This window comes from Phalacrocorax carbo, chromosome 12 (genome assembly GCF_963921805.1).
Source record: "Phalacrocorax carbo chromosome 12, bPhaCar2.1, whole genome shotgun sequence".
Taxonomy (NCBI): Eukaryota; Metazoa; Chordata; class Aves; order Suliformes; family Phalacrocoracidae; genus Phalacrocorax; species Phalacrocorax carbo.
Window position 1 is genome coordinate 7722455 of NC_087524.1, and position 20801 is coordinate 7743255.

General features: G+C 61.3%; 3 protein-coding genes across 6 annotated transcripts in view; 2 read left to right on the plus strand and 1 right to left on the minus strand.

The window, feature by feature from the left end:
* The first annotated feature begins 1362 nt into the window (after positions 1–1362).
* LOC135315556 (prominin-1-A-like) lies at positions 1363–11958 on the plus strand. Its single transcript, XM_064464502.1, has 24 exons — positions 1363–1555; positions 2779–2837; positions 3044–3249; positions 3691–3811; positions 3944–4007; positions 4391–4480; positions 4724–4914; positions 5004–5078; positions 5397–5460; positions 5734–5893; positions 6159–6311; positions 6789–6912; positions 7069–7160; positions 7387–7471; positions 7590–7733; positions 7995–8066; positions 8278–8367; positions 8498–8551; positions 8907–8987; positions 9303–9368; positions 9465–9554; positions 9818–9930; positions 11158–11175; positions 11551–11958. The coding sequence occupies exons 1-24, from the start codon at positions 1426–1428 to the stop codon at positions 11600–11602; spliced, it is 2394 nt and encodes a 797-aa protein (XP_064320572.1). The 5' UTR covers positions 1363–1425; the 3' UTR covers positions 11603–11958.
* A 2493-nt stretch (positions 11959–14451) lies between these two features.
* On the minus strand, positions 14452–18517 carry HPS6 (HPS6 biogenesis of lysosomal organelles complex 2 subunit 3). Its single transcript, XM_064463984.1, has 2 exons — positions 18361–18517; positions 14452–18088 (listed from the first exon to the last, which is right to left on the minus strand). The coding sequence occupies exon 2, from the start codon at positions 18071–18073 to the stop codon at positions 15611–15613; it is 2463 nt and encodes an 820-aa protein (XP_064320054.1). The 5' UTR covers positions 18074–18088; positions 18361–18517; the 3' UTR covers positions 14452–15610.
* A 224-nt stretch (positions 18518–18741) lies between these two features.
* The window catches only part of ARMH3 (armadillo like helical domain containing 3), a 127434-nt gene continuing 125374 nt past the window's right edge, over positions 18742–20801 (plus strand). For 2 of the 4 annotated variants that reach the window (XM_064463988.1, XM_064463985.1), the window contains exon 1: positions 19023–19656. Coding sequence is in view for 1 of the 4 variants with exons in the window: in XM_064463985.1 (XP_064320055.1) it covers positions 19625–19656 (32 nt within the window). In the remaining 3 variants the exon portion in view is untranslated. Of the gene's footprint in view, positions 18880–19022; positions 19657–20801 lie in introns of those variants that run through there. The other 2 variants (XM_064463986.1, XM_064463987.1) reach the window with 2 other exon arrangements.

Genomic DNA, 20801 nt, shown 5'->3' on the forward strand with positions numbered 1-20801 from the left:
GGGCTGCTGGAGAGGCCAGCAGTGGGTCTGGCAGTGGGGGACAGAGCTGGGTCTCTGTGGGGTTGGGGGGGCGCATCACCTGGGCATGGGACAACAGAGCTGGGGGCAGGGGGCTCTCCCCGGTGGGACGGGGCAGGGGCCGGGGTCTCTGGGGGCAGATGCAGGGTGCCGGGGTGGGGCAGGAGCGGGGGTCCCCCCGGGGCGGAGGCAGGGGGCTCCCTCCCGGCAGAGCCGGGGCCGGGGCCGGGGCGGCCGGACGGGCCGGGCAGACCCCGGGGGGGGGCCTGAGTGGAAGGGGCGGCCCCACCCAGCCCTGCCCCGCCCCCCCGGGGCCGTGCCGAGGAGCTCCCGCCACCGCCCGCCGGGGAGCGGGAGAGACCCCCTGGTCCCTCAGCCTGACCCCCGAGCCCCGGCGGGCCCCCAGCTTGGGCGAAGTGGGGGTTAAGGACTACGGGGCGGTGGCAGGGGTAGAAGCCCGAGTGGGTACCGCGGCGTGGGGAGGCCTCCTCTGCGGGCGGGGAGATGGGGGGGAGGATGGAGCCGGGGATGGAGCCGGGCAGGCGCTGGCAGAGCTCCAGCCTCGGAGGAAAAATCCAGCCTGGGGGCCTCGGGAGCCTCTCCCCAGCTTGGTGGGGGTCAGGGGTGTGTGTGGAAAATGCTGGGTTTGCTGCAATGCCCCGTTTGGGAAAATTTTTAAAATGCAAAACCTGGCTCTGTGGCCGGAGCTGGTTTGTACCGAAACTGTGGCCGGCCCGGTGCACCCCATCGCAAAGGGATGCAGCTGGTGGTGGGGCTGAGCGGGCGGGACGGCTGCCCTCGGGATCACCACGGGTCTCCCAGCTCCTGGGTTGGGACAGGAGGAAACCAGAAAGGGCAGGGGAGCTCTGCAGAGAGCGAGAAGAGGGGTTTTTCCCCGGTGCCTGGGTTGGGACAGGTTGGTGGTGACCCTGATCCGGGTATGGAGAGGCAACCCGGTGGCTGGGTGCCAGGAGGCGGCAGGCGCGGGGTGGGGCGATCCCGGCATCGCCACCTTCCCTGGCAAGCAGCTTTTCAGTCATCACAGCTGAAACTTAAACAAGTCACAAAGCCCAGGCGCTTAGCACGGTGTGGCTGGGCCCTGCGGCAGGCGTGGGCGCACGGGAGGTGCCGGAGGACAGGGTAAGCACTTTGCCCTCACTTCATCCCCCACAGCCCCCTTGGTCCCTCGTGGGTATCTCCTGCCTGGCCCCCACCCTGCTTCTCTGGAGATTCCCCATCCCTTGCTGGTGCTCGCTGGCAGCTCTTTCCTTCTGCGCAGGAGCTGGCAGGTGCCTGATTTTTTCTTTCCATATTTCCTGCTCGGAGGCAGGGCAGGTGGGGTGACCTTGCACCCCAGTGACACCGACAGCCCCTCTCTGTGGCCAGACGCCCACCGAAGCCTCCGCGATGGAGCTGGGGAACATCTCGCAGCCTGTGTATGGCCCTGGCCCTGAGGCACCAGGAAGCAGCACGCCGGGCCTGGTGGGGATGGTGCATGGCTTCCTGCAGCTGGTGCAGCCCAATGCCCTGCCCATAGGTGGGTGCACAGCAGCAGGGAATGGGCGGTGGGGTGGGAAGGCTGCTCAGAGCTGTGGGGTCCTGGGTGAGCCTGAGCCCTCGGTTCTGATGGCTGTCCACCCAGCACTTAAATGCTGGGTTGGAGTTAGGAGGGATCTGGAAGGGGGGTGGAGTGGGGTGCTTGAGGATTCCAGCTGTGTGTGCTGCCTGTGTCCCATCACACTGTGCTGTGGGACAGTCCCAGGTGAGCCCCAGGACAGGCTTCGGTGGCAGTGCTACCTTGCAGAGTCCTGCCCCAACCTCCCTCTGAGCAGCATCATCCCAGGCCCCAACAAAAGGTGCAGAGCAAACCCCACACTGCCTGTGAGTTCACGGGGTCCTTGCCTGGCTTGCAGCCCTCTGTGCAGTGTGTCCCAATGCCTGCACCTGCACGGCAGTGCTGCAGGCTCCCCCCATGCACCACCCTGCTTGCCAGCGCTCGCCCTCCCTCCTTTGCCTCTGAGGGGATGTGTCACTGGTACAGCTCTATCCAAAAGTGGCTGCAGGTTGGCATTGGTGATGCCAGGACCCTGTGGCTGCTCAATGCCCCTGGGATGAGTGGTGCCCACTTAGGGGGGATTTTGCCACTCTGGCTGCTGGCACTTAGGTTTCCTCCTTTGCTGGGCTCAGCCCCTGCTTGCCAGCAACTTGTGGCTGGCAAACTACGTGGTGGCTTTGTGTCACATAGATACCGGGGTACAATCACACAGCACTGTGTGCCGGCAGCACATACTGGCACAGCTACTAATGACATCATGGGGCATGGGCAGGGCAAGCCCTGGGGATGAAAGAGACATTGTGGCATGGAACTTTGCCCCAGTGCCCATCCCACACTGGCAGTGCTGGCTGGGCAACTGCCTGGGGCTGACCCAGCCCAACAACCGAGGTGGTTGTTGGAGCATCCTCCTCTGAGCCTGCCCCTGGTGCCTGCTGGTGTGAGGACCCCATTGCTCCATGGACCCCTGAAAGCCTGCGGGCTGGCAGTGCTTTCCCTGGGTGCAAAAGGGCTGTGTGACACGATGGCTGGGGAGAGACAGCTGGAAGGGAGAAATGTGCCAGGCACAGCTGCTCTGAGCCACAGCGCTGGAGGTGATGCCCAGTGCTGGGAGCCCTCTCTGGGGTGAGCTGGGCATGGGGCTCCTGGAGAGCCCCCCAGGGTCCAGCACCCACTCATGGCCCTCTCCACTCCTTGTCTCCCAGAAGTGATTGCAGATTTTGGGCAGTCCCAGAGTGAGGACACCACTGGGGAGCAAGTCCAGGAGGTGAGTGGGCAGCCAGAACAGGGAGCCAGCAGCTCCAGACCGTGGTGGGACAGGGTATGCTGTCAGATGCTGCTCCACGTCTGAGCCCTGGGTGCTGGCCAGCAGCAAGGGGAGATGCACCCTGTGGGGGGTCTGGGCAAGACCCTCAGAGCGGGGGGCCTTCAGGGATGCCAGCATTATGCTGCCTCTTGTTCTTCCTCTCCCAGCTGCTGCTCTACGAACTGGGTTTCCTAGTCTGCATGGCCATTGGGCTTCTCTTCATCATCCTCGTACCCCTGGTGGGATGCTGCTTCTGCTGCTGTCGCTGCTGCGGGAACTGCGGGGGCCGCATGTACCAGAAGCAGGGCCGGGGGATGGGCTGCCGGCGCCGGGCGCTCTGGGCATCCGTCCTGCTGGTCTCTGCTCTCCTCCTGTGAGTGCGCTGGCCAGGAGGCTCCGGATGGGACCCGAGGGCGGGTGGAAACACCAGCACTTGGCCGCCTTGCCAGGAAGCTGCCATTGTTCACAGGAGCAGATCCCAGCACGGTGGGACAAAGGAGAGGAAGCAGTGGCAGTGGGGAGCTGGCTCTGGGGGGCTGCGTGTTGGAATGGTGCAGACCCTTCCTGACAGCCTCGCTGGAGAAATGTGGGCGTGCCAGGCACCGGGCTCCCCTGTGCCTCAGTTTCCCATGTCCCTCCTCTCCGGTCCCTTGCCTGTGTGCAGGGCATTCCCTGGGATGCTCTGGAAGGGAGGCTCAGTGGCGTGTTCTGGACCCTGCAGCCTGGGGTTGGTGTGGGTGGGTTCAGAGGGTCCTGGGGGGAAGCATTGGGACCAAGCTCCCCATGTACTGACCCTGCCACCCTTCCCTTGCAGGGCTGGTGATGTCTATGCTTTCATCAGCAACACCCGTTTCTCCCAAGCCGTGTGTGGCACCTTCCCCAATGTCAACAACACTGTGGACAACATCCACACCTACCTGGCCTCCATCCCTCAGGCATGCCTGGTCCCCCTGCCCCGGCTGGGGTGCCTGATGGGGGGTAAAGAACCCCCCAGGGAAGGGTGACAGTAGGGCTGGAGGCAGGCAAGGGTCCCCACCCACACTGACACCCCATCTCTGTCCCTGCAGCAAATCAATTTTATCGTTGACAGCAGCGACGTCCCACTGGGCCACGCCAACCGCAGCCTCCAGGGTGAGGATGTGTGGCAGAGGGGGGGCTGAGGCATCCTGGGAGTGCTTGGGGGTGCTCCAGATAGTTGCTGACCCTGGGGGGCCACTGAGCTGGTTTTTACGCGGATGTCTAAAGGGAGTGTGTTTGGGGGGCTCCTCCAGTCCCCTGCTCTGCTCCAGCTGCTGCTTCTCCCCATTGAGGCTCCTCTCTGGGAGGGTGATGCAGGTGTTGGCAGGGTGAGGAGGTCCCCTCTGCCCACCTTGCCTGGAGGGTGGGTGTGCGATAGGGTCCTGGTGTGGGGGTCAGTGTTTTCAGCAGCTGCCCTGCAAGCCCTGGGCTGCTGAGGGCAGCCTGGTCCCACTCCTGGGGTCCCATCATTGACACTGTCTCTCCCATCTCCACAGACTTTGGGCCCAACCTGGGTGGCATGATCGTCTCAGGCATCAGGAACAGCACAGATGGGGCTCTGCGATCCCTCCAGAGCCTCTTGCAAGGTAGTGGCCCCATCCCTGGGAGGCTGGCAGGGCCTCAGAGGGGATTCAGGGGGATGCTGGGGCAGACACTGGAGCCTGGATTCCATCTGGCCACTCCAGCCCCAGCCTGGGGCAAATGCTGGGACTTTGGGGTGGGGGTCCCCTTCACTGCATTTTTGGATGGGTCCCCAAGGCTCAGCTGGGTGAGGACAAGCCCCTGCCATGTTGGCAGGATGAGGCCTCAAGCCCCCGCTGTCTCCCCAGGGATGGAGACGCTGGAGGCTGCCTTTGGCGGCATTGCCGGCACTCGCTTGCACCTCGAGGAGCTGCAGAGCAACTATAGCCGGCGGCTGGCCAGCCTGCAGGACAGCCTCAACCAGACCCTGCAGCGCTGTGGCCAACCCTGTGGCAACGTGTCCCTGGACGGCCTTGCCTTCAGCACCAACTTCAGCATGGTGAGGAGGGGCAGGGTGTGGGGCAAGGGGCCCCCCCAGCCCTTTCCCCAGCACCCCACAGCTCCCTCACTCCAGGCTCTTCCCCACAGATCCCTGGTGTGGAGCAGCAGCTGGAGGCACTGAGTGATGTGTCTGGCTCCAACATAACAGCCGATTTAAAGGAGGTGAGTGGGTCCCCCAGCACCCAAGCACAGGGCTAGGTGCTCCTGGCACTGCTGGGGATGTGCTGCGAGGGGGTGGCTTGGGAAGAGCCCCACAGGGAGTTAATTGCTGTGACAAGGAGGGAAGGGCTGGACAGAGGTTTGCCTTGGCCGGAGCCTGCCCGCTGTCCCCACCACCCCTGGGTGCTGGCATGGTGGACTGGGTGCTGCAGGGAGCCTGGCTGTCCTGTGCCACTGGGACCTGGGGACAGAGGGAACGTGCTGCTCAGCCCTGGGCTGCGGGCGGGGACATGAGCTGTATGCTGTGCTCCCTGGATGCAGGTTAACAGCACGCTGGACACAACCCCTGCCAAGGTGCAAGAGCAGTCCCGGGACGTGGTGACAAGTAAGCAGGGCTTTGTGCCCCGTGTGCCAAATTCTCCTTCTCCCAGGGCTCCCTTCTCCCTTCTTACCCCATCCCTGCCTGGAGACCTCCCCTGCTGCTACCCTGATGCCTGCAGCCCTGGCTGTCCTCAAGCGCCAGCATGCTGATGCATCCTTGGCCACGACCACCCCCTTCCCATCCTCTCCTGGTCCCCGCTACCCCAGGCTCGCCTGCTCCAGACAAGCAGGACCTGGGCAGCAGCTTGCAGCGCCAACCTATCCCCGTCCCCTGCAGAGACCCAGGACCAGCTGGGCCTCATCAGGCAGGAGATCAAGAGCTTGCAGGAGCATTTCCCACTCCTGGATGTGGAGGAGAGCGTTGGAGCCTTCGTGGGCAATGCCGTATCAGCGCTGGAGGAGTACAGGGAGCCGATCATTGCCTTCGATGGGCTCAGGTAGGTGAGGGGCTGCTGCATCCCCCAGCTCCCTTGTCCAGAGAGGCTCAAGCTCTCAATCTTCCAGCTGCGGGAGGTGGGGCTTGCTTGGTGGTGGGGCTGTGGGTGCAGGGTGGCCAGAGCTGTGCCTTGCAGCCACCCGTGCCCCTTCCCTTCCAGCGTGCCTGGGGGCTCTTTCTTGCCAACAAAGGCAGCTGGTGGGATGTCGGGTGCTGCTCTGGGTGCCAGGTCCTGCTGTCTGACTCCTGCCTCTCCTCTTGCCCAGGTGGAGAGTGTGTGTCCTCCTGTGCTGCATGGTGCTGCTGGTGGTGCTCTGCAACGCCATCGGGCTGCTGCTGGGGCCCCTGGGGCTGAAGGAAAGTGTGCCGCCCACGCAGCGCAGCAGCCTCTCCAACGCTGGCGGGAACTTCTTCATGGCGTGAGGCTCCCTCAGCTGCCGAGGATGCATGCGGGAGTGGTGGGATGGGTGGGCAGGGCTGGTCTGGGGTTGCTCAAGCTCCTAAATCATCAAATTATTGTGCTTCATGGCCTGCCCCGTGGCAACTCACCATGCAGATGCTAAACACAAGGGTATAACGTGGTGCCAGCAGAAGGTGTTCAAGTGGAGTCCGTTCACCCCTGGCCAGCCGGGGCCCGGCAGCGTGTACGTGGTCCTGTGGCTCTGGGGGCAGGTAGTGGCTTGCAAAGCTGGGGAAGCCACACCGGGGGCTGAGTCCAGCCAGGCTCCAGGGTCCAAAGGCAGGTTGGAATTGTGCGTGTGGGAATGGTAGTGCTTCCCAGCCATGCTGGTGGGGCAAGGGATGTGCAGGCCTCGGGCTTTCCGAGCTAGAGGCAATGCCAGCATCGATGCTGGGGCTTAGGGCCCAGGGTGCTGACGGCATCTCTGTTCTGGCAGAGGGGTTGGCTTCAGCTTCATCTTCTCCTGGATGCTGATGCTGCTAGTGCTGATCACCTTTGTGCTGGGGGGGAATGTCTACATGCTCGTCTGTGAGTCTTGGCACAACCAGCAGCTCTTCCAGGTGAGGCCCCCGTGGGGGGACACCGCTGTCTGGAGCCACTGCCACCTTTCCAAGGGCTGCTGGTGGACAGGAGGCAGCACTGGCCTGTTTGGGGTGCTCTTTCCAGGTGTCCCGCCCTGCACTATGACTAGTTTCTCCATCTCTTCCCTTGCTCAGCTCCTGGACACCCCTGACCTGTTCCCTGGCTTCAACCTGTCAGCGCTGCTGGGCCAGGAGGGTGGCACAGCAAACTTCTCAGAGATCTACAGGTGGGTGCCGGTTCCAGCGCCATGTCTTTGGGGAAGGGTATGGCTGCTCAGTGCCCTTGGATGCTCCTCGGGATGCGGTCAGCTTGCCCTGCCTGCCCTGCTTGCAGGCAGGTGCCGATGCCAGGGAAGGAGCGAGGGGCGACTTGCCTGCGTGAGTAAGGACATGTTCCAGGGAGGGGTTGGCCCTCGCCTGCCCCTTTTCAGCCCCGTGCCTCTGCTCCTACAGGCGGTGCCAGCAAGACACTGCCCTGTGGCAAACGCTAGACCTGGACCAAAGCGTGTCCCTGGATGAGCTCTTGAACATCAGCCAGGTGAGCGCAGGGGTGCCGGGGTCTGGGGGGCAGAGCTGGGGGTGCAGGGCTGGCGCTGGGGGGGGACACAGTAAGGGGCTGGCATGGTGCCCCATCACAGCTCCCCCCACCCCGGCAGTACACAGGAGAGATCTCAACGTCCTTTGAGAAGATGAACATCACCCTGAGCCCCATCTTGCTGCTCAACCAGAGACAGAGAGACTTGCTGCTGAATGCGAGCTGGGCTGGGCAGCCCCCTGACTTCACACCCACCCTGGAGCAGGTAGGCTGGGGGCAGCCTGGTGTTGGGATGGGGGTTCCAGATGTGTGTTGAGGGGGTCCATTGTCCCCTTCCCTTTGCTGCTGTGAGTCCCACTGCAGGCTCCCAGGGTATGCTTTGCCTTTCATGTCACCCCTTAGGGCAACTCCTCCACCTGGGAGGCCCTGACTCCACTCTGCCTCACAGGGATGGGGTACGCTCCCCCACCCCACCCCCATTAGCACTGTGTCCCCGGTCTCATGGCTCTGTCTCTGCCGTTTCCAGCTGGATCAGAACTTGACCTGGAGAAGCCTGCCAGATCTAGCCGCAGAGCTGGAGCAGCTGGCAGACAAAGCGGTGAGAGGCCACAGCACTCTGGGGCCACGGCCACGCTGTTCCCAAAGCCACCGGCTGCAGGGGCTCCTCTGCAGACCTGCCTGGGTGCTGAGGGGAGGCGAGGCCCTTCACCCTTGCCCAGCTCTTTTCTCCAGCCTGGCCCCACCATCAGATGACTGTGGTGGGGCAGGGACACTGTGCTGGGGGGCACAGCTGACTGCAGCTTTTCCAGGGCACAGATGTGAAAGAGAGCCTGAAGGCTGATGCTCACAAGCTGAGGGAGCTGGACAAACAGATGCAGCTGAACTTCTCTGGGCTGCTGGTGAGTGGTGCTGGGATGGGGAAGGTCCTGGGGGTGCTGGCTTGGGCTCCCCCAGAGCTCAGAGCCCGCTGGTGGGGTCTTGGCTGAGCCATGGGGTCTGTGCCTCTGACCCCCCTCTCCCCATCCCCAGCAACACCTGGAGGAGAACATCCACTTGGTGCAGAATGGGACTGCCCAGCTCGAGGTAAGCTGCACAAGGAAGCCTCCTGAGCGCACCCCAGTCTGGGGCACCCTGCAAAATGCCCTTGAGGTCCCGCAGTGGAGATGATGGGGGCTAGCCTGCAGTCTGGGGGGCTGGTGGCTGCTGTGGGAATCCCCAGGCACGCACTGTAGGGGCTGCTCATGGGGCAGAGGGAGGGGGCCTGTGCCATGGACCTTGCCAGGAGCAGGATCCCTCCACCTGAGGTACTCAGGCACTACCAGCGTGTGACCGCTGGGGACACCACAGCTCAGAGACGCTGCACCCCTGGGATTGCTGCCGGGCATGGTGGGGGAGATGTCTTCTTCCATAACACTGCTGAGAGCACCTTTCACCCCAGGCACAGACAAAAGCTGCGCTGGGCAAAGCCAGTGAAACCGAATTGTTCGTGGAGAGGGAGACGGCAAACATCATCAAGAACGTGAGCTTGCCTTGCCATGCTGCCAGGCCACCCGGTGGGGATGTGGCCAGACCCCCACACCAAGCGCTCCCTCTGTGCAGGGATGCCTGGCAACGTCTGGCTGCTCTTCCTGCCTTGTCATCTTCTCTGGGGGTCCCCTGCACCCCTGGGTGCCTCCTCCCCTTATGACACCCTAAAGGACAGGTTGAGGCAGGGCTTGCAGCCCCTTTGCTGCTGGGTTGAGGTGGTCTGACAGCCCTGATCCTGACACAGAGGGGATACAGGGCATGGAGTGGGCTGGGGGTGCAGCACTTCTACTCTGCTTGCCCCCGCCAGGAGACGCGGGCCTTCCTGGAGGAGCTGTTGGACTTTGAGACCTATATCTCCTGGGCCAAGAGCAGGGTGAGTTTACTCTTCCTGGGTGTGGTGGAGGGAAGGGGAGGATGGACTGCGGGGTGCTGGGGGCACTGACATGTCCTGTCCCCACGGTCTCCCCAGCTGACAGGAGACGTGGCACGTTGCAAGCCCATAGCTCAGGCCCTGGATAATGTGGAGGTCATCACCTGCGACTACCTCCTGGACTCTCTGGTGAGTGGGGCAGCAGTGCGTAGGGTGACACATGTGTGGGCTGGCAATGAGGACCCCTTGTACCCCTCATGCACAGGATGAGGGGTACCCATCTCTGTTCTGAGCAAGCATGGCTCAGCCTCTCCCTGGCAGATCGATGTGGCTAAAAGTAAAGGGGCCAGGCTGTGGGAAGAGGTGGGTGGGTGGTCTTTGAGGGTGCCTGGGAGTGGAAGAGGCTCTCCCAGTCACTGTCTGGGCCCTGATGGCTCTCCCCCCACACCCAGAATGCCTTCTGGTTCAGCCTGGGCTGGTGCACCATCTTCCTGCTGCCCAGCATCATCCTGGCTGTCAGACTCGCCAAATTTTACCGTCGCATGGACACTGAAGATGTCTACAGGTGAGAAGCTGTTCGCAACTATGCTGGATCTGGGATCCCCCCTGTGCACTGCAAACTGCTCCTTCATGTGCCCCATGGCAGCCCATGGGGCTGATCCTAAAGTAATGTGGGCTGGGGAGGGACCAGGGAGGTGGTCTGGGACCTTCAGCCTCCAGGAATGGAGATGCTCTTGGAGAAGAGCCTGGCTCTGTTTGCTCTGCAGCCTCTCTTTGGGTAGCTGAAGGTGCATGTGACCCCCCTCAGAGGAAGGAGCCCAGCTTGCATGGCATGGGCTGCAGCCCCCAGCCTGGCTCGGGGGTCTCCCACTGCGCTTGCTCCAGCTTTGCACCATTTTTTTTGTGCTGAGGCCCCAAAACAGGAGCTCAGCTGGATGCTGTGCAGAAGCAGTGCACTGCAGGGTTGGCGTCACTGCCACGAGGGTGCAGTGCTCGCTTGTGCACTCATGGCCACCAGTGCCGTGGGGCTGCCCCTCAGCCCTCTGGGACACTTTCCCCATCCCTCCAGGGCCCTCTGACGGGCAGCCCTGCCTCCAGCACAGCTGCTGACCCCGGTGGGTAGTGAGCAGTTTCTAGTTGGATTTCCAACGGCTGAGGGCTATGGCTTGGCCCTGCAGTGAGGCCAGTTTGCCAGGGTTTCCCCAGCCCCGGCCCCACTGCCTGCCACCCTTCTGCTCCAGGGTCACAGCCACCTGGGGAGCTGGGGTTTGCAGCACCCCTGTGCTGATTCCTCCTCGCTCCACGCCCCGGCTCTCCCAGGACCCATGCTGGGGTTGCACGTGGAGTGTGCAGGATGTGGTGCTGAGCCAGGCTGTGCCCTGCCCGCAGTGTGCATGGGGTCCCCACTGATGGCCCTGGAGCCTTTCACTTCCCCCTGCAGCTGGTGGCTGAGCTGGCTGGAGACACGCTTAGCTGCTGGGGAAACTTGGGGGAACTGAAATCGTGGCACAGGGGAGCTGTGTGCTACTGAGCTGGTGAGCATGGGGGGCCTGCTCTGTGTTCCCTGGGGAAGGAACAGGGATGCTCTGAGGCAGCAACATTCAGGGGGGCTGTAGGAGCCTGTGCACTCTGTCCAGATGGGGCAGCTAGGATGGAGGGGACCATAGCACCCTGCTGTGTCCTCCTTGTGTGCCCTGGGGAGACGCTGCCCCACCAGGAGCTGCCAGGTTGTCCCAGGAGGCATCTTCTTGCCCTGCTGATGCTGTCCTCTTTTTTTTTTTCTCCCCTCCAGGAATGAAGACTTGGAGATGTAAGCAGCAGTGCCAGGTCCCTGTGTGGGGTGCGGGGGCAGCTACTGTGGCATGATGGGGTGACAGGGCACAGAGGGAGGGGGGCGAGGAGGGGAACAGGGCAAGTGCAGGCCAAGGAGGGTGCTGATACCAGGGGAGGACTGGGAAGGTTCTGGGGTCTCCAGTCATTTTCCCTTACTCTTCAGTTTGGGAGTGCTGCTGCTCCCAGCCTCCCCCAAGCTGGTAGGGTGGGAGGGGTCTCCACACCCTCTTTCCTGTGGGTCTGGGCCACAGGGGTGGAATGATATTTGGACTTCTCAGCACATCCCAGGATGTCCCTTGCTCCCCTCTGTGCCTGTGGGGGTTGTGTGACACAAGTGACCTTGGTTTTGCAGGCCACCCACGTTCAACTACTACAAAATCCCCCGGCCATCCATGAGGCATTAGCCCCCGTTGCCCACAGCATGGGCACAGAGGAAATGGACACGGCTGTCTGCTACACCTTCTCCCTGGGCACTGGGGAGCAGGTTGGGACTCCCTGGCTGAAACACCTTCCCCGGTTCCCAATATGTGACGATGTCCCAGTATGTGTGGGAGGGGGGCTGCCCCTTGCAGTGCCCCAGGTGGGACTTAATCTCCCTCGCCAGACCCCCATGGGCTCAGGGCAGCTTGCACTGTCCATGCCACTGCAGCCTCTATGCTGCTGGCCAGCAGGAACCTGCTCACCCAGGCCCCTTGCTTGAAAAATTTGACTTTTTCTTTTTGCAGGGAGCCTGCCTTTTTCCAAGGCTGTGAGTTTTTTGGTGCCAAACAATAAATGGGGTGTTTGTGCACTGCAGGCATGTGGCTGTACTCTTTATGTCTGACTGTGATGGGAGGGCACAGGGGTAGCAGCAGGGAGGGTTCCCTGCTGCTGGCACAAGCTGAAGCTGAGCCTGAGACTAGAGGGTTCCTGCCACAGTCCCCAAGCATGCTCTGTCCACAGCCAGCTCTTGGAGCCCTGACCCAGCCCTCAGGTTGATGCAGGACCACTGCTCAGCATCACCAGGACTGGGTGATGTTCCCCTCACCCAGAGCATCTTGGCACCTGCGCCTGGCTGGGTGCCAGGTTCTTCCCTGGGAAAAGCCATGCCAAAAGCCGCCTGTCCATGAGGTGCCACCCTCCCCGCAGCACACAGGCACTTCCCTGGGCCCTCTGGCCACCCTGCTGTGTGCCATCTGTGGGTTTCCAGTTAGTTTATGGGGTGCCTGCAGCCCACACCTCCTTTCCCCTACTGGGTATGGTGGTATGGGGACTTGCAATGCCGACCCCTGCATGCCCCACACCACTGCATGGCACCGATGGGCACACCAAGAGCTCGTGGCCTGTACTCGTGGTGGGGCGAGTGCAGGTGTTGCTTTTTTGCTGCTCCTTGGTGTAAGCACAGGGACCATCCCAAAAGCTGGGTCAGGCATGGGGGAACATATGTGAGCAGCTTGACTCATTGCCTTCATTGCAAAGTCCAAGTCTTTCCAAAGGGTGACACGGCCAAGCTGGCCAGCTTGCCCTCCACTACATGCAGGTGCTTTATCACTTTTTCCATTTGCCTTCCAATATTCTAATTACTATTTTTTCCTTCAGGTGTTATCTGAAGCTGCCTTACCTGCTGCTATATCCACCCAGTACCTGTCCTGACTGCAAAGAGAGCCCTGTGCTTGCCTATCGCCCAGCTGAATCTGTCCTCTGTAGTGGCTCAGCCCCTGCTCCCCCTAGGGATGCTCCCCCTTTCTGGCCCTGGGGCAGGGTTTCCTGGCACCCCCTTGGAGAGCATTTAGCTCAGTTTTGTCTCCACTTGCTCTGACTTTGCTCTCCCCCACCCTGAACCCTCAACCTCCCAAGTTGTGACTGTTTTGTGCTCGTCCAGGGGCTACGTGTGGATGTCTCCATCCCTGAGCCCCAGACTCCCTACCACACAGCGTCCTCTGCTTCCTCTTTCCTTGCTGTGTGTCAGGGACACCAGCCTGCACAGGACTGCTGCTGGCTTCAGTTTCTGCTCCCTGGCTTTGCGGGTGCAGCTCCCTCCCTGCTCCTCTCTCTGCTCAGCCTCCAGCCATGGCCTGTTCTTCTCTGCACAGCTAGCGCTGGAAGGCAGGGAGCTTGACCCTCCTAGTTTGCTGCGTCACCGTGGACCTGCATCCAAATCCAGCCCTGGCAACGAAAATGTCCCCCAAATTACTGCACAGCCTTTGCCAAGGCCTGGGGCTTGCTCTCAGCAGCTCCCCATTCAGCACTGCCCCAGGGTAGTATCCCAGGCCCTGGAGCTGTGGCTCTGAGCGGGGCCTGGGTCCATCCTCCTCCTCCTCAGCTGCCCTGGGAGGTGGGTGAGAGCAGCGCCAGGCAGGGCCCACAGCTGCTCGGGGAAGAGGTGAGGATGGCTCCTTGCAAAATGCCCACAGCGGCTGCCGCCAGCTCTCCTTTCAGGCCAGGCTCCCTCCGCTCACATGAGTGACAGCTGCCAGAACCCACTTCCCTTGCATGGGAGGGAAACTTGCAGCGTTCCGCGGCCACAGCACAACGCCCACCGTAAGGAAGGTGTCATCAATAGCCAGCCAGCCAGCCTCTAGGGAACCGTTGCAGCAGTTCCTCTTCCTCTTTGCCAGACTTCTTTCCACCACAGGGACTTTCTGCAGCCAAGCCCCTGTCTGGGGGAGGCCCTGCCACATCTTTACAGCAGTCTGACAAACCAGGATCCTTCCAACAGCAGCTCTGCCACTGCATGCTCAGGGCAGCAGACTCCTGCCAGGGCCAGTGTGGTGTTCCCTGTTGCTGGTTTTCCAGCCAGAAACAAAGGGACAAGTTGCAGCCCTTGAGAAAAAATTCTCCCTTCCACAACCCTACCTTGGGCCCATCCACCATTCCCCCAACAGAAAGCCCCCATGGCCTTTGGGGGTTGCTTGTGGCACCAAGCAGCTGCAGAGAGGATGGGAGCGAAGCCCAGGTAGGTCTCCTTGCTCCCAGAACCATGTGGGCTGCCTTTGCCAAACCATGCACTGCCTGGGATGGCCATTCTGGGGTGGTCACCTGCCCTGCCACTGCAGAGTGCTGCCTCTGAGACTCTGTGGTGGTAAAGGGCCAAGTGCCGCAGAGGGAACAGGCTATCCAGGTGCTGCTGGATCTCCAAGCCCAGCACGTACCAGGGGTGAGCCACACTGGGCAGTACCATTGTGAGTCAAACTTGGCCACTTTTCACCAGAAGCAAAATGAAACGGCTGTCCTCCTGAGAGTGCATTCTCAAAGCATCCACCATCACCCCAGCACTGCTTTAGGAACCTTTATTTTTAAAAGGAGTCATCCACACTTCACCCCACTCAAGAGGACTAATGCAGGTGAATCTCCCCTGTCCCAGCCAGGCTCTGCCAGCCCGGCAAGGCAAGAGACAGCTCCTTCCCACCGCAGCCTGCATGCTGGGGCAAAGCCACAGCCAGGGTCTCTCTCCCAGCAGAGTGGGGCCAGGCAGTGAGCACGGGAAAGGGGCTGGAACCTGGATCTTCCTGCACAACTGCTCTCAAGTTACACTGACTTTGCAAAAAGAGGCACAATATGAGCCAGACAACCCTGACAAAGCCCCTTTGTGTGCAGAGGGCAAAGGTAGAGGAGATGGGAACAGAGGGCTCTGGTGTCCTGCAGCATAGTCGAAGCTTCCACAAAGGGAAGGGAGAGGCAGGGTCAGCACAGGCTGCTGCCAGCTTCTCAGCTCGGAAGAGAATTTGGGTACCATCTGGGATAGAGAGATAAGGGAATTAGGCTGCTCTCTTCAGCTAAGTAGCTGCAATCAGTCACAGCTACAGGATTGATCCCAGAGGAGCCGCAGTGAGGCAGTGCGCAGAGTGCTGCAGCTGTCAGCACGTGTGCTGGGACCCCCAGTACCATGGAGCTGCACCACCCTGCCGTTTAGCATCTGACTGAGCCCAGAGCAGCAGGACTCAGTGATCCCACTGCAAGAAACATGCCCAGCTTCTTACAGGCAGAGCTTGGAGGCAGCACCCAACCCACTGAGCAGAGAATGGGGGGGAAAGACTGTGTGTGTCCCTGCCCACCGCTACTCCTAGAGGATCAGGGAGGTAGAAGTGAAGTTAGAAAGGAGCCAAGCAAACCAAACCCAAAGTGTTTCGGGCAGGGAGCAGTTCTGTAGTCCTGTAGTGCAGCCAGTGCTTTCATCTGCAAATGCACCTGGCACTTGCTCCTCCACTGGGGCACAGGTAATTGCACTTGCTAGAAATAGTCAGAAAGCTTGTCCTGGCTTCAGGTGAGATCCCCCAACCCCAGCCACCCAATGGACTCTGAGATGCTGCCACAGGGAGGCTTCAGAAAGGAGGAGGCTTCCATACTGTCAGGCAGGTCAGGATTTCCTGGAGTGGATGTGGCTTTCCCCTCCTCGTGCGCTCAAGGCTCGGGATCTCGTTGTGCTTCCCCCTTCACACAGTGTCACCCTGTACCAGTGCCGAGGGGGAGGAAGTCCTTGCCACGGGTGGCTGAGGGGCATCATTGGCCACCGCTTTTGAAGGGATCTTGTGCTCTCGGGGTGGGGTAGGAGGGGGAAAGATGGGGCTCTGCAAGGCATCTGAGTACATCTCGTCCTGGACGCAGGGACGCTGCACAACCCTTTGCAGCAGTGGCTTGAGCAAGCCTACAGTCAGCTGGTTCCCCTCGCTGGAGAAGGGCACTGGGTCCTCCTGGGAGCGAGGGAGGTGCTGCAGGACCACAGTGAGAATGTCCGAGGCGGTGAGCTCAGCAGGACACAGTGGCCACAGCGTGTCCAGATAAGGGTCCAGCTCCCGGTGCTGGGCAAACTCTGTAAGCAGCGTGGTGAATATCTCCTTGTTAAGCAAGGGGCTGAGCTTGGAGAACTTCTCTGCCACCTCCACCACCCGCTGCCACTGCTTCAGGCAGATGAGAAGGTGCAGAGCTTGCAGCACAGCCTTAGGTCTCTTGCTGCAGAGCAGCAGTTCGAGCTCCATCTCATCATCTGCCTCGCTGCGCTTGTTCTTCCTGGCCAGTACTCCCAGCGCTCTCTTGTACAGCGGCACCCGGCCCTCTGGGCCCTCCTTGCTGCTGTATGCCCAAGAGATGCCAACGTACTGCTGGGTCAGCTCCACAAAACTGGGCAGCCACTTGGGTTTGAACCTCAGGAAGGAGGCACAGATGAGCTCAAAGAGCGGGACCACCCCATTGTGACCCAGCTCCTCCTGCTGTGGCCCTCCCAGGACCTTCTTCCATACCTCTGGGGTAGCCCTGGCTACCAAGAGGCCGTCCCCGTTCTGCTGCAGCTGCAGGCAGCTCCTCATGGCCTTCCAGGCAGCCTTGGGGAAGGAGGCAAAGACTGAGTTCAGGTAGACTAAGTTGTCCTTGTCCATGTCAGAGTGCAGAACACGGCTGACCTCCTGCTCCACCAGTTCCTCACAGTAACTTTCCACCTCACCCTCTGGGGCACATACCACACATGTCTTGAGGAGCTCCAGGCTCATGTAGCTCTGCAGCTCCAGGCTCATTGTGCTCAACAGCTTGGCATAAGTGTCTGGCAGGCCTTGGGCTGGCTTCTGCTTCTGTCGGAGGCTGTGCTGCAGGATGGCAGTGAGGGCCACAGGAGCCTGGAACACACCACCTTTCTTCAACTTCTCCACTGTCAGCTTGGAGCTGCTGAGGCTCCTCCTCTGGTAGTATCTGCAGGCCTCCTCAAACACCATCTCCACCAGGCACGGCTCAGGCCTGCTGCTGTCCTCAGGTTTGGAGAAGCTAAAGCTGTAGATGCCAGTTTGAGTGAGGAGCTGGATGCTGTCCTCTTCTCCCAGGGACTCCAGGAAATGCACCTCTTTCATACCCAGGATTTTCTTTTCTATGAGCCTTCCACTGTTCTGGTCGACGAGGTACAGGACCCCAGCCAGCACACAGGCCAGGATTCTGCCAAAGGTCTTCAGCTGGACAGGTCTTCCTTGGGCCAGGGGGCCCCCCTCCAGGTCAAAGATATGCCTCTGTGTCCCATCTGGCTCCACCATGTTCACAGCACCCTTCGTGCTCACCAGCAGCAGACCCCCGTTGTTGGACACAGCAGAGGTGTGAATGTCCAGGGGTGCCAAACCTGAGAGAAGACCCACAGAGCCAAGCAGGAGCTTCCTGAAGTCTGACTCGCTGCTGGAGTGCAGCACCTTGCTATGGACAAAGCCTGCAGAGGGGGCTGTAATGGCGAGCTTTGCCTTCTCGGGATGCCAGATGAGGAGGAATTTGGAAGTGGTGGCGAAGTTGGCGGCAGCAGCAGGCACCAGGAAGACATGCTGTGGGGAGGCCAGGATCTGGTACTCAGGGCTGTTGTGGAGGACTATCCTTATGGAGCCCAGCCGCACGCCTTGCTCCCCCACCTCCAGAGCCCGTGTGCAGACACAGAACCTGAAGGCACACTTGCTTATGTCCGAGTGGGCATCCAGGGGAGGCCTCTCCTCACACCATGCCAGGCTGGTTCCCTGGCTGCACACAGAGACGATTCGCGCCCGCACACCCTGGCAGAGCTCCAGTGTCTGCAGCAGCTGCCAGCCCACGGCCACCACGAAGTGCCAGACCTCGGTCCGGCCGTGTTCCCACACGATGGCCATTACCCAGGAGCCCAATGTCACAGGGCTCTGCAGGAAGAGCAGTCCCACAAGGGCTGGCTCGGGCAGCTGCCAGTTCCTCTCCAGGTCGGCTCCACTGATGCTGTGGCGCTGGAAGGCCACCACCCGGGGCAGGGGGGGCGGCCGGCTCTTCTGTATGACCAAAAGGTGCTGCCCATCGGGGCTGGACTGGACGTGGCTGGGTTCCTCTCCCTGGCACAGCAGCTCCTGCAGCCAGTGGCCTCGGCTGAAGTCACTGAAGTCGGAGACCTGCCGCAGCATCCCGGCTCGCTTCATCTTGGGGCGCCCGCCCTGGTCATCGAGAGCATGCATGAGGGCGAGCACGGGCACGGAGCTCCGGCTGCCGCGAGTGTTCCCCTCCCAGGATACCCCCCCCACGTTCCCTAGGGTCTTTGCACACACACCCCCCCGGGCACCCTCCTCCCCCGGCGAGCAGGTTCGGTACACACCGATCCCCCAAGGTACCCACCGCACCCCCGGCTCCCCGGACACGCACCCCCGCCCGAGGGGGCTCGCCGCCGCTCCCCCCTTCCCACGCACCCGCGGGACCCCGCAGGACCTACCTGCCGCGGCGGCTGCCTGCCGGGGAACGGGCGCCCCTCCGCCGGGGCCGGGGCCGGGGCCGGGGCCGGTGTCGGCTCGGCTCCGCACGACGCGGCGCTGCGCAATCACGAGGCGGCGGCGGCCTTCCGGGCGGAGCCGCGCCGCGCCGGCCCGGGCCGCCCCTCTCCTACTTCCGCCGCCGGTGCGGGGAAGGCGGCGGGGCCGCGGCCCGGGGGCCGATAGCGAGGCTGCGCAGGGGCCATTTTTTACCGGGGGGGTGGGTGTGTCCGTCTCCTCAGGGAGAGGCGAGTTCCCTCCGGCCCAGGGCAGGACTGTCCCCGTCGATACCCGGTAACCGGAGCCGGTACGCCGTAACCGGGGCCTCCCGGGGGACCGGCAGGCGGCGAGACTCGGTGCTGACAGGACCCCCCACCCCTGGTGCCGGCGGCGCTAGGACCGCGCGGCGCAGGGCTTCCTCTTCAAAGCGCATGCGCGGCAGGCGGCGCCTGCGCAGGGGGAAGGGAACGGCTCGCCCGCAGGTGAGTGCTGGGGACCGGGGGGGGGGGGACGCGGCCCCCCTCCCCCCCCCCCCCCCACCCCGCGCGGCCAGGCCACTCCCCCCGGCCCCCACCCCGAGGCAGGGACGGGCGGCACCGGGGCTCCGCCGCCCCCGGCGGGGGGGGGGTGTGTGTGTGTGCGCCTCCGTGTCTCCGGTGACCCCGGGCTGTGCCAGCGCTCCTAGCTGCCCGCCCCGCCCTGCCCCGTGTGTGTAAGGCCTCGCCGCCTCCTGCAAACTTTAGCCGTAGTTTTACACAAGTCTTGCTTAAGGAGTTGCCGGCCCTTTCCCCGCTTGTAGCGCTGCCGTTACCGGTAGCGAGGCGTGGCCGCCGCGCCGCCCAAGGCGGTGCTGTTGGGGGCCGTGCAGCGAGCCCCGGGGAGGCCTGGCAGCGGGCTGGGGTTGCCCGGGCCCGCGGCCGTGCTGGGGCGGCCGCCCCTCGGCCGCAGTGCCAGCCGGCTGCCGGAGGGGCGGGGGCTACGCCTTCTAGGAGAAGGACGAGCAGGGCATATCGTGTCATCGTTGATCATTCTAATCGTCTGCTCCTCACGGTGCGACACGCACCTGTATCAGCAAACCAGTAAACAATGGTAAAGGAGGGCGAATTTATTATGTTTCTGATGCTGCAGGCAGAGGCAGCTCGCTACGCAAGCTTACAGCCTCGCTCAAAGCCCTGTTGCGTATGTCACTGTAAGAAAGTTTGCTCTTGAGCGGAGACTGTAACCTGCATGTATGATGAGAGCCAGTTCGGGCTGAGCAGGTGGGTGGAATATGCAGAGCAATGAGATAATTTAGATCGTTGCGATATATGGTGATTGCAGCTCACCAGCTGTTTGAGCTCTAGTGGGAAGTGTGACAAAAATTTTTTGAGAGGAATTTCAGGAGGAGGGGAAAAAAGGACATCAGTTTGGTTTTCCAATAATAATACTATCGTAACCCTCTGTCTGTGTCGCTTAGGGCGCTTTTTGCTGTGTGCAAAGAGACTCCACCGGCAGAGTATATACAGCGTAAAAATGTTGAAGTTACTGGCTAGCATGCACAAAAGAAACAGTGAGGCTTTAATGAGCTGCTAGGCTAAGCATTCATGTGCTCACCACCCCTGCTAACACACCAGGCAGCCACGCAGATGACCCTCAGGAGGGTAAGGCTCAGCCTCTGCTGCTCAGAGTTGCTGAGTTGCTGTATTCTGGCTCCCTGGTGGGGTTTTGTTTGTTTGTTTTAGGACTTATACCTTTTTATGTTTGTGTCTTTTCTCCTGAGTGCTTGCACTACTAATGGTCCGTATCTCAAAAATGTTACCTCTTTGCAGCTCAACCTTTCTTATCTTGGCGTGGCTCTGCTGTGCAGCTTCCTAGAATGTAGCAGCTTCCTCAGAAGTTGGAGCCAAGGTCATGCAGCTGCGCTGTATTCAGTGTGGGCCTTGGATCCACACCAACCGCTGAAGCCATGGGAGAGGGGTGGGGAAGGCTACAGGGAGAGTGTTGTTTTTTTTCCAGAAGACAGACATCTGAAAAGGTCTCCAAGTGGCATGAGCTTTTAGGTGGGAGCGTAGAGGCAGTGCAGAGTGTTTTGTGGTAAAACTAGGTGGGGTAGATTCTGAAGGGCTTGAAAAGTAAAAACCCAAAGAGACTTTCTGACACGAGAGAGCTGGGCATTGTAGCCAGAAATACGAAAGGAAGCGTGATGAAATGAGAAAAATTAGATTGGAAGAATGGTGTGAACAGATGGAGGTGGAAGCATGTGACGCTTCTCTAGATGGACTTGACAGGAAGAAGTTTAACTAGTTGATGGTGTGAAGTTGATGGATTGGGTGTTATTTTAACTGGACAGAGAGAAATGAAAGGCAATTACAGATGAAGTGTTAAAAATGTAGCTTGGGTGTTATTCTTTTACGTCATTGCTCAA